The 12,266-nt window shown below is 44.3% G+C and overlaps 1 protein-coding gene across 1 annotated transcript in view; it reads left to right on the top strand.

Moving 5' to 3' along the window:
* SRGAP3 (SLIT-ROBO Rho GTPase activating protein 3) overlaps positions 1 to 8,569 on the top strand; it is a 283,316-nt gene extending 274,747 nt beyond the window's left edge. The window contains 2 exon segments of the mRNA XM_020973788.2: positions 2,408 to 2,682; positions 2,684 to 8,569. Coding sequence (XP_020829447.1) covers positions 2,408 to 2,682; positions 2,684 to 2,822 — 414 coding nt within the window. The 3' untranslated portion in view covers positions 2,823 to 8,569.
* The last annotated feature ends 3,697 nt before the right edge of the window (positions 8,570 to 12,266 follow it).

The following is a 12,266-nucleotide window of genomic DNA, read 5'->3' as shown; positions in this document are numbered from 1 at the left end:
TGAGAAGGAGCAGTCTGACAGGAGAAGAGAGGTGCCATGAAAATCTAGAGAGGAGAGAATATCAAGGACAGAAAGGTGATCTACAGTGTCAGAGGCTGCAGAGTGGTCAGGAAAGAGAAGGATTGGGAAAAGGCCATGAGATTTGGCAATCAAGACGTCATTGAGGGGCAGTTGGGTGGCGCAGTGGATAGAGCATTGGCCCTGAAGTCAGGAGGACCTGAGTTCAAATCCGGCCTCAGATCAAACACTTGTCACTTACCATCTGTGTGACCCTGGGCAAGTCACTTAACCCCAATTGCCTAAGGGAAAAAAAAGAGGTCATTAGTAACTTTGGAGGGAAGTTTCAGTTGAATGCTGAGGCCAAAAGTCAGATAGTAGACAGCAAGAGGAAAGGAGGTGGAGATATAGATTGTAGACAACCTTCTCAAAGAGTTTAGCCACAAAAGGGAGGGAGAATGTAGGATAATAGTGGATAGGAAGGATGTAGTGGGGATAGATGGAGCAAGTGGGAGTTTTTTGAGGATAGAAGAGATGTAGGCTTGTTTGTAGGGAAACATACAGTAGACATGGAGAGATTGAAGTTTAGTGAGAGAGTAGGGATGATGGGGGGGCAATCATCTGGAAAAGACAGGATGGAACGGAATCACTTCTGCATAAAGAGGGGCTTGCCCTGGCGTGGACAAGGGCCACCTCTTCATGTGAGACAAGGAGAAAGGAAGAGAAAGGCAAAAGGCATCTGAGTGATGTGAGATGAGGAGAAAGGGATGTGGTACCTACGTTTCTCCCAAGGTATGTGTTTTTCATTAAAATGCAGATTTTTTTTTAAAGAAGGGATAACATTTAGCCTTTGTCAACTATGAATATTTTAGTTCCAGTTAATTTGTTAAATTAGCACTAGTCATCTAGCAAGGCCCTGAAAACATGGGACATGACAGGTGAGTTTTGTTTCAGACAATTGGATGAGGAAGGTTTGGAGGTTGGAGCCCTTTGCGGGGAGGGGAGGCCCTGGTGTCCCACAATGGCGATTGTGGGAAGCCAGAGGAAACATCTGGATATTCAGCTGAGGAGGAATGAAGTTAAAAAAAAAAAGGAACAGAATATAGAAAGGAGAATGGAAGGGCTTTGCCACTGAAAACAAACTTTGCTTACTGAAAATATTTCCTAGCTAAGATTATTAAGAGTCAGAGAATCACATAATCTCAGATCTGAAAGGGCTATCAGAGGACATCTAGTAAACAGTTAAAAAAAAAAGCATTCCTTAAGCACTTAAAGTGTGCTAAGTGCTAGAAATATAAATGTAAAGAAAATGACAGATCCTGTCCTCTAGAAGCTTACATTCTAGTGGGGTAAGACAACGCATAAAAGAGAACTGAAAAAGTGTAAGGGGAAACAGAGGTACCTAGGCAGCAACATGGAGAAAGCCCAGATAGTCAGGAGTGGGGCCTAGAGAAGAATGAAGACATGACTGGCCTGAGAGTTTTCCCTAGAATGGAGGTTCTGAGAAGAGCCATTCAAACAGATGATGGGGCTTCAAGGGCAGAGAGTACTTCTAGTATGAGAAGTCCAAGCTCCAGGAAGTTAAATGTTTAATCAAGATTGGAAACGAAAACCTGGAAATATCTGAAGGGTTGTCACTTTGACACATCTTCCCAGTGCCCTGGTCAACTCTCTAGGACGCTCAAGTTTCAGGGAAGATGCAGACCTGTGTGGATAGAGAGAGTTTCTTCTCCTGGGAGTTCTCTATGCCGATGAAATATCCAGATCAGTCCCTATTACTAATCTGTCATGTGAAGAGTTGACATGTTTAGAGTGGTTCCAGAGGGCAGGACTAGAAGTTATAGAAAGGCAGATTTTAGCTCAATATACCTGATGACAACTAAAAGTGTCCCACAATGGAAAGGTACTGCCTTGCAAAGGAATTAAGGTCCCTGTCCCCAGAGGTCATGGGATCATACACACCAAGCTGGAAGGGACCTTAGAGATGCTCAAACCAAGGCTGGAAGACCCCTTGCCAGTTATGATGTAGAGGAGTTCCATGCTTCCAGCCATGTTGATTCTAGACTGAGACCCTAGGAACCAATGTTGTAGACCTGGATAAGAGGGCTTGGTTCTCAGAAATTGTATCCTCACAATAGGAATCATCTTTTCGGTTTGTCTAGATCTTTCAACTTTTCACAACACTTTGACCCCAAAGCAGCCTTATAAGGAAGGTAATGGGGGAGGGAGAAGAGGAAAGTTATTCTCCCTATTTTACATATAAAAAATCTGAGGCCCAGAGAGATTAGGTCACCTGTCCAGGGTCACACAGCTTGGTCAGTGGCAGAACCAGGACAAGAACTTGGGATTCCTGCTGCCTCTTTCATAGAGCTGGGGATGCCGATGGGTTTGCTTTCTTTCCTCCCTGTAGGACATCGAGAAGACCATGAGCACGGCCCTCCATGAGCTTCGAGAGCTTGAAAGGCAAAACACAGTCAAGCAGGCTCCAGATGTGGTCCTAGACACGCTAGAGCCCATGAAGAACCCACCTCTGGGCTCCATCAGCTCAGAACCCGCCAGCCCCCTGCACACAATCGTCATCCGAGACCCGGATGCCGCCATGCGCCGCAGCAGCAGCTCCACCACAGAGATGATGACGACGTTCAAACCTGCGCTGTCTGCCCGGCTGGCAGGTGCCCAGCTCCGCCCCCCCCATGCGGCCCATCCGCCCCGTCGTCCAGCACCGATCCAGCAGCAGCAGCAGCTCAGGGATGGGCAGCCCAGCAGTGACCCCCACCGAAAAGATGTTCCCCAACAACTCCTCCGATAAGTCAGGGACCATGTAGTGCCCGAACCCCATGGCCTCAAATGAAGGAAACCCGAGTTGTTACCATTGGCGGCCACTTCTTTCCAGGACAAACCCCAGGGTGGGGATGTCTTCTGGTATCAGGAGAAGAAAAATGGTCCAAAGACAACTTAACCAGGAAGATGTGTGAAGCATTGAGTTTATGGTATTGGTTGCCATCTGTATTTATCTATTTGCAGAAACGGATAGACATAAAGTGTGTGTATATATGCATAGGATATGTACATACACCGAAGTAATCTGAACAGAAGCTTTTCATAAGATTTCAGCAAAGTGTAAAAAGGCTTATTCTGCTTATTGTCACTGGAAATTATTCTATATATATAGAGATATATATAGATATAGATATGTATGTATGTGTCTGTGGGTGTGTATATATATATACATATTTATGCATCTATATACATATACTATATATGTAAACACACATACCAAGTGTACAAAGTATCATGTTCCTTTTTATGAAAATTAGATTTACCTCAGACCTGTGCCACTAAACATCTCCCGTAGAGTGGTTTGGTTGGATTTGTGGGGCTTCTCTGGGAGATTTTTGGGGCACACAGCAACTGTGCATGAAGCAATAGAGCTCTGACCTTTGGAGATTTCCCTTCCATGTAAGTGGGCGTCTCGAGACTGGCGCAACTTCTGTAACCGTCTACTCAGAAAGGCGACAGCAGTGCCACTGGCAAACAGGCTTTCCTCAGTGACTGGGGAACCCTTCATGTCAAGCCTTGAAAGACTCCTGGTAACCTACAAGAGGGATGAGGGTCAGCCGTCTGCCATTAAGGTATACTAAAAATGGACGACAAGAACCTTGCCACCCCACCCTACCCCCGACCACCAAACCCTTGTATTTGTGTGTAGAAAAGGGGATTATAAGTACCTAAGCCGAAACGTAGCACAGTGTTGTGTGTGTTTAAAAAAAAAAAGAAAAAAAGAGAATACAGTGGTGTTGAATACTTCCAGACCCAACAGAGCAGTAGTAATAAACCGATAGGTGTAACTATAGTGGTTTAACTTAGACTGTTTGGGAAATCCTTAATTTGCCTTTTTCTCTTTTTTACTAATTATCACCGTGTCAAATTGGGACTAAACAGGCAAGGAGGCTTTGGTTTTCATTGGTTTATTTCAAGTTGCACAGTCATTCCCGAAAGTCTAACTTGGGTTGGGGTCCTCCCTCTTGCATGAAACGCATGAGCCATATTTGACCAGATCAGACAGGAGCCAGTCTGATGGGGTAAGAGTTTGCACTTTCTATACTGTATAATACAGCTGGTGGAGTTTATGCAAATGAAATTGCTTTCTGTTTCCTCCCTTTGGGGAGGAGAAAATGTGCTGATGGAGCTGGGATGCATGATTTCTTATTGTATGATGATTGAGTCTTCTCTCTCCTGACTGGGTTCAGGACCCTCTGTGTTTCTTTAGTTCATTTTATTTTCTCTTCTGGTCTCTTGAATCCATTTCCCCAGGGATGTGCCAAAAGCCACAGGGTATTGGAGCACAGGTGAACCCAGTTTGAATCTGAGCCCTCCTACTTAGATCTTGAATATCCTTCCAGGAAAACCCTCTGCTTACTTTGTCCGGTTCTTCCTTCACCCCTGCTTCCCTAGGCCTCTTGGTATTTACTTTCATAGCTGTGCTGATGAGCAAGGGAAGTTCTGCTCAAACCCTTGAAAACCTTCTGGTATTAGAGGGGTAGATGGTGGTGGAATTTTCTTGCCAGCCAATCAAGGAGCCAGTTGTCATCTTGTATCAGTAATAGCATCTGTTGCTCGAAGAGCTCACTAGATACATCAGAGGGAGCTTTTACCTCCGTCCTGGAACATCGATCCCTGGAATTCTCCCATTAGTGATTCATTCCTCTAGCTTAAGCATTGTACCTGCACCCTTTGGAAAATATAACAGTATCCCCTCCCTACATGAAGCATGTCATATTAAGTCCTCAGGTCTTAGTGTTAATGAATGGGATGTTTTCCTGTCTGATAGCAAGAGCCAGGGTGCATGAAGATATGGGGTACCTGGAGAGGGAAAGGGTTCTGAAGGCTGTAGAAAGGGGAAAAATGGATATGTAGGAAGGGGAACCAAAGTGAAGTTTCAAATCCATCACAATTTTGCCTAAGGCCAGTCCTAGTTTTGTGAACTGAAAATCTTAATTATAAAAGAGGCCTAAGATCACCTGACTCAATCCCCTGCTGAACCATTATTGCCATTTTTGAGATTGGGTAACAGAGTTGCAGAGAAATGACCTTGTCTGAGGTCATATAGCTAGCTGCTAAGCAGCAGAGCCAGGGCTGAAAACCTAGGTCACTTAACCTCCTAATGCAGTGCTCTGTCCACTATATTGTATAATCCCTGGAATAGGTACCCTAATGGGCACTTTTTAAAAAACTTCCTATAAAAGAATTGCCCATTTATAAAAAAAAAAAAAGATATAGAGACTGGTACATTTCGGTCACTTATTTGCAAGCCTGTTGTATCATCTTCTAGGGACTAAAGACTCCTTCCCTTCTGCTGAGGAGCCACCAGTCTGAATTTAGTCCTCTTGCCATTTTGGCTGAATGATCCCATACCACCAAGACAGGCATTTGCAAAATGAAAAATTCTACCAGTCCACTGGGATGATTTTTTTTCCCCTCTCCAAATTTTGCCAGTGATATTTCCCCCCATTGAATTTACTATCGTCTTGGGCTCTGGTGTGGATAAAGCCTTAGTAACTTTCTTTTCAGCACCCTGTTTGCTTCCTATGGAATTATTTCACACTTGCTTACTCAGGAGAGGCCTCCCACCTGGGTAGAAGTACCATAGCTACATTGCCCCCCAGGATGAATGCTGACCTGCTGGGCAGAAGCAAAAGGAAGACAAATTCCTCATGATTTTTTGCTCTCACTTTCTCTCTCAATAGCCAGGACCCATGCATGCTTCACAACGCAGTGTCTTCCTGACCCTTGCCTGTTCTAGTCTGATTGATATTGTTGTATTTGTTGAAATGCTAGAAAAGTAACTATTGAAATGTAAACTATATAAAAAAAGGCTAAATGTTAATGGTAGCCAGTGCCACTGACCAAATCTTTGCACTTAGTAGATAGATCAATATAAAAACAAAACAACCCTCTCCCCCACAAACCTAATCTTTCACTGTACAGTGTGTGTGTGGGGGAAATGTAGTCATTAGTTAATAGTCCTCAGTATAATCAATTTTAAAAGGGGAAGTGGTGTTTACACACTTGTTCGTAAGCGTTGTGGAAAACTGTGATGATCTCAACTAGCTCTCTGGCTTTCTGGAGTTTTTTTGTTTTGTTTGTTTCACCTTAGTTGAACTCTTGAGGCCAAAGCCTTTTTGTCTTTCTGGGGGGGCAGGTGTCAGTCTGTTCTAAAGATGAACCAGTGAGACATTCATTTAAAACTGACCAAAGACATGATTTCTGGTCCAGTTTCCCATGCTGTCCTGGAGAGAGGACCATCATTTGCCAGTCTTTCTCGGGTACTTGAGATCAAATCCTGCTTCCCACCCTGACTCCTTTTTTTTTTCTTTTCCTCTTTAATAACTGTGGGTCTCTATGAAATTCTTGCCTTTTCTTGTTTTCAGTGCGAATGTTTTCTCACCTTTAAGCGCCTTTAGAAAATCCCAGAACACAAGATTGGCGTGAATCCTAAGCATGGGAAGTGAATGCTGCCTGATTTTTTTCCTTTCATACCATTGGGCTAAATTCCCAAGGGAGGAGGGGACCTTTTAATCAAAAAATGGAGCAGCAGGAGGTGGGGAAGAAGATGAGCCACTTTTCTGATATCATGGCTTATAAGATGATAAGTAGAAAGTGTTCAAAGGAGGTCAGCCAAGATGGCGAAGGACCTTGAGTCCTTGCCATAGGAGGATATGCTGAAGGAACTAGGGATTAAACATCCTGGAGAAGAGAAACTTGGAGGGGGGGGGAGTGGGAGGAGAGGGAGGGGGAAGACATGATATCTGTTTTGAAGTATTTGAGGGTTGTCACACGGAGTTTCTGCCTCACAGAGCAGAAATAGGAACACTGGGCAGAAATGGTTAGAAAAAAAAAAGCAAATTCAAGCTTCCTGAAAGCAAAAACTCGGAACAATGAGAGTCACCCCAAAGCTGAATGGGCCGCCTCTGTAGGATGCCAGACTCCCTTGGAGATCTTTAAGCAAAGACTGTCGGAGCAACTGTAGGACAAATTACAAAGGGAATTCTTCTTCACTTGAGGTTGGCCTGCGTGGCTCTGATGTCCCTTCCCACTCTGAAATATTGGATTCTTTGATAGGAAGTGAGGGGACAGCTTGATAAACAGGTATGAAACATTTTTCCTCATAGTACTTAACCTAAAGGGGAACACGGGCTTCCAGGAGGACCGTACTTGGACCAGCTGCTTGGCTGGTTTGGGCTTGCCTTGCGGGTTTTCTCATTCTTTTAAGCACGAATGTGGAGGCCTTCCTACTACGTGGTGGTATGTTGGCACTTAAAGTGCAGAACCTGGCCAAAGGACAGACCCCAAGGACATATGTCACAGTCGTCCCCCCCCCCCAGTCTTTTGCTTCCTGATTTTTTCACTATTTACCTTTTTCACCAACAAGGAACAACAACTATGATAATAAAAACTCATTTATTTAGCACTTTAAGGTTCATAAAGCGCTTCCCTCATGACAACCCTGTGAGGTAGATGGTGCAAGTATTTTTCTCTCTCTTTTACAGATGAGGAGACCTCTGTTTAGAATGGTGGTGGTGGTTGGGGGTGAGGGTGAGTTGCCTGGAGTTACACAGCTGTTAAGTGTCAAAGTTCATGACTGCCAGGCCAAGGCTCCTTCTGGTTGCCTCAGAACTAGCCACTGAGAAGCCCAGAAGGGCCCCAGACCTAAAAAGGGTGGCATAGATGGGGGAAAGGGAAGGAAGAGACAGGGAATAGGAGGAGGGGGTTGTTGATGAGTTGATTTTCTGCTGTGCAGAGCAAATTCAGACATCTTAAGCCTGGGTTCAAATTCAGACATCTATTTCTCCTGGATTGTTTGGAATTTTCTGTCTTTAGGAGAGCTGGGATTCCCACCTGTGCCAAGGCTTGAAGGTAGGGGCCAGGGAGGAGTGGCAATCCTGTAACATGTGGGGCTTGCTGGGCTCCCCTCTTACAGGCTTCCAGAGATTGCTCTTTCCAGAAGTAGGCAGCCCATTCTCTGGTGCTGGCTTGGCAGCTCTTGCCAACTTCCCTCCCCACATCAGCTGATTCCTCTTTCCCTTTGAACTCTCCCATGCCAGCCACTTCAACGTGACTGTTCTCTGTAACCAGAACATTAGTGCACTTTTCCCTTCCTAGATAGAAAGTATACCCTGGATAGAGATTTTTGTACATTTTGAACTCTGTTATCTCCTAGCAGTGTGACAGTTTACATGGTTTGGCAGTAGAGACAATTCTGATCACTTTCCAGTGGCTGGCATTTCTTGTCTTCCCTTCCATCCCCTTCGCCTGTTCCCACCCCTAACTCAATCTTACTGTACACAAACCAATCTAAGCAACCCGGGGAAACTGTGCCCTCCCCTCCCCACTTTGATGATCATCATTGTTCCTCTGGATATTGTTTCTGTATGGTACAACCAAATGTCCTTCATTTAGACTGTCTGTTTGGATCCTCTGTCCCTCCCACACACTGATGGTGCCCTGTAGACCAAGCCGCTGGTTTGACGTGGAGCTGTCCTGTGAAATAAAACAGCGTAACTTTCTCAAACTGGCTGCTGATGCTTTCTGCGATTGCCCAAACAGGCATTTGCTTGGGGTGGTGGGCTGCCTGGAGGTGATGCTTTCCTCCTCATCCACAGTGCTTTGCTTCCTAGGGGAGGGGGAGAGGCTGGAAGGAGAGGGTGGGAGACGCTTTTGCTGTCCTTGGCTTTGGCCTTGAGTAACATTGCTTAATCTCGCTTAATTGACCAGCCATTTATTAATACCTGCCACACGTCAGGCAGTATGATAAATGCTAGAGATACAAAGACAAAAGTCAGATAGTCCTGTTCCTTTGGGGAGCACTCACTCTACTAGGGGATCACCAGGAAGTGAATATGCAAAACACATGCAAAACAAGAGCATCATTGTTTTAAGGACACTGACAATTTGGGGGGATCAGGAGAAGCCTTTTGAGGGAAGGGGCTCTTGAATTGAGCCAAGGAGTGGAGGAGCTAGGATTTCCTAGAAAAAGAAATGATGAAATAGAGCATTCCAAGCATAGGGGGAACTGCCTATGCAAAGGGGTTTAGAAAGTCTGAAGTGAAGACCCTGGATTCTAATGAATCAAATCCCACAGTGTGGAGGGAGGGAGGGAGGGGTGTGTGTGTGTGGGGTGTGTAGGTGTGTGTGTGTGTGTGTGTGTGTGTGTGTGTGTAGGCCATGTGATTATAATCATCAATTTGATTCAGTTAAAACAGTTAAGAGCCCGGTTACTCACAAGGTACTGTCCTAGATGATGGGGATACAAAAAAAAAAAAAGAATTGGTCCCTGCCCTCAGGAAATATATTCTATCAGAAGTTACAATCTTATACATAAATCAGTAAATGAAAAATACATACAAAGTAATTTCAGGAGGCAAAGAAATGAGGGTGCAGGGGTGGGGGGCAGGATCAGAAAGGGCTTCATGTGGTACTTGAAACTAGACTTTGAAAAAAGCTGAGGATTCTAAGAGGCAGAAGTCAGAGGAGAGTCCATTCTCTAACAAGAGGGCTCACTTTTACAAAGACAGGAAAGTGGGAGATATAATTTCCTCTCTAAGGAAGAGCTAATTGGCCAGTCTCAGTGGAATGGAGAGTTCTTGAAGGGAGGCAATATGATATGAGGTAGCAAAAGGAGGTGAGGTTCAAATAGTGAAGGGTTTAAGTGCCAGCCTGAGGATTTTTGTATCCTGTCTTAGTAGCAATAGGGGGCTACTGAAGATTTTTGAGTGGGAAGAGGATGATGTCAGATCTGTGTTTTGCGAATATCAGTTTGGCATCCACATGAGAGCCATTATCAGTAACAATCATGAATTGATCCAAGCTGCTAGCATGACCTGCCATCATGAAATACTAGTGACCAGCAAGAAGTTAGTTTTTGGGGGGCATCCAGGATGCATGTGGGCTGGCTATGTGGATTGGCAATACAAATTGCAGTTGGCCTGATGTTCAACTTTCAGGCCACTCAGGAGGTAACAACATCCTGGCAAAAACCAAACCAGTGGTAGGTATCTGGGGCAAAAAACAGCAGCACAGCTTTGTACAGACTAGTACATTTTGTGAGTGTAGACAGTCCCTGGTTTGTGTATTGTGATCACTATCTTTTCCTTTTCACAAATTGGGTTTTAAACTGTTGCCAGGAGGGAGGATCTAATAGGGAATCACCAGAAGGGTATGGAGAGGCCATCAGATTCAATCTTCTCATTTTATGATGATGCCCTGAGGTAGTAAGGCTAAAGGCAAAGAGGAGAGACAGGGACAGAAACAGCAAGACTGATTGACTTGACCAGGGCCACATAGAAAATAAATAGTAGACTCAGGTCTTTTAAACCATTGTGCTTTTTCCGTGACAGTACCTCCCTGCAGAATAACTTCTGGGAGCTGTTCTGTTCAATATATTCTAAAGGCTGACCACGCTTCGTGGATTTAGCCTATGATCAGGTTGACCCAGAATTCCTATAGCATGGGGTGGATTCTAGGATCATAAACAGATCTGGGAAGGGCTATAGAGATTTCTTAGTCTAGGTGCTTCATTTGGCAGATGAGAAAACTGGGACTCAGAGAAGTTAGAGGACCTACCCAGGGTCATACAGGTAGTAGAGTTAGGTAGTGAGTCATTGACCTCTGACTTCAAATCCGGTGCTTTTTCTGCTACAGGACCTCCCCTGGGATGCTATTTGGTCAAGGACCACCGTGGCTCCTAGTCAGGACCTTGGGCAGGTCCTGATCTGCAGATTACCTACTGGTGATCTGCAGCAGTAGGGAGAGGCCCTCATGCCAGTGAATCATTGGTCCTTAGAATATTGAGGGGAAAAAATAAGAGGCAGTATGGTTAAATGGATAGACAGAGCCTGTGTTAGGAGTCAGGAAGACCTGGGTTCATGGTCAAGTCAAATTAATCTCTCCATACCCCAGGCAATTTTCCAAAACCTTGAGTTTTAGAGTGACTGCCAGACTGCCTGGATAGAGAGAAGGGTTCTTCCTAAGCCTTCCCTACTAGTGAAATCATAGGTTGGACCCCCCCACCCCCCAAAAAATTGGACTTCTCAAGATTAGGCTTTGGAGATATTTACCCAGGTTGACATGTCCAAGGCTGCATAGACAATAAGTAGCAGAGTCAGATGTTCTGATTTGAAAGTCTCCATACTCTTTCCTACCAGCCCTGCCAGATGTATATCGGTAGCTGTTCCATGAGTCTGTGATACCTTCCAGCTCCAACTCTCAAGTATGATCCAAAGAGATGATAAAAACTGTTTTGAAATGAAAAATGCCTGGTGATTTTAATATTAGTTATAAGAAATAAACAATATCTCTACTACAAAAGCCCTTCTCTGATGTTTCATCACAACATGGAGGTGACCTGGGATATCGAAGTCTGTGCCAGCAGAACAAGACACTCTGGTAGATTCTGCCAAGCTGAAAAGGTCCTTGAATGGGAGCCAGAGACATGCAGTCTAGCATCGGAGGCTAGCTCATCTTCTTCCCTTTTAATCTAGAGCAGGGCTTCTTATCTGAATCTGTGAACTTGGTTTTAAAGAATACTTTTGGTAACTGTATTTCAACATAATTTGTAATCCAATATGTATTTTATTTTATGCATTTTTTCCAAGAAGGGATTTATCAGAGGCTTCACCAGACTGTTAAAGGGATCCATGGCACACACAAAAAGGTTAAGAATCCCTGATTTATGGGCAAGTTCAAGGGTGTTCTTATCATCCCAACACACTGACTTACTTGGTCTAGATAGCACCATGAATGAGCATCGGGTTCAGGATTAAAGCCCAAGTTACCTCACTCTTGTCCCAATGTTCTTTCCTCTGAGCCAAGCTGCTTTACACTTTGGGGGAGGAAAACACAAGTCATCAAGGACTTTTTGTTTTAACAAGTGAAAATATCTCATCTAGAAAAGAATGTAGTGTTCAAACATTTGTAGAATGTTAGACTGTGGAAGGGATCATATGGATTATCTAAATCCAAGCACTTCATTTTACAATAAACCAGTCAACAAGCATTTGTTAGATGCTTAACTCACAGCAGGCACTGTGCTAAATGCTGGAGATACAAAGAAAGGCAAAAAATAGCCCCTGCCCACAAGGGAGCTTACACTTGAATAGAGGAGATCACATGTAAATTACTGGTAAATTAAAAGTATACACAGAGCAGATGAAAGTAATTTGAAAGGGGGAGGCAGTAGAGCTGGGGAGACTGGGAAGGTGAGATTTTAT

The sequence above is a fragment of the Phascolarctos cinereus genome, unplaced genomic scaffold (genome assembly GCF_003287225.1).
Source record: "Phascolarctos cinereus isolate Bilbo 61053 unplaced genomic scaffold, phaCin_HiC Scaffold_4;HRSCAF=312, whole genome shotgun sequence".
In the NCBI taxonomy this organism is placed as follows: domain Eukaryota; kingdom Metazoa; phylum Chordata; class Mammalia; order Diprotodontia; family Phascolarctidae; genus Phascolarctos; species Phascolarctos cinereus.
The sequence above is the reverse complement of the archived record's forward strand: the minus strand, read 5'-3'. Positions and strand labels throughout refer to the sequence as shown.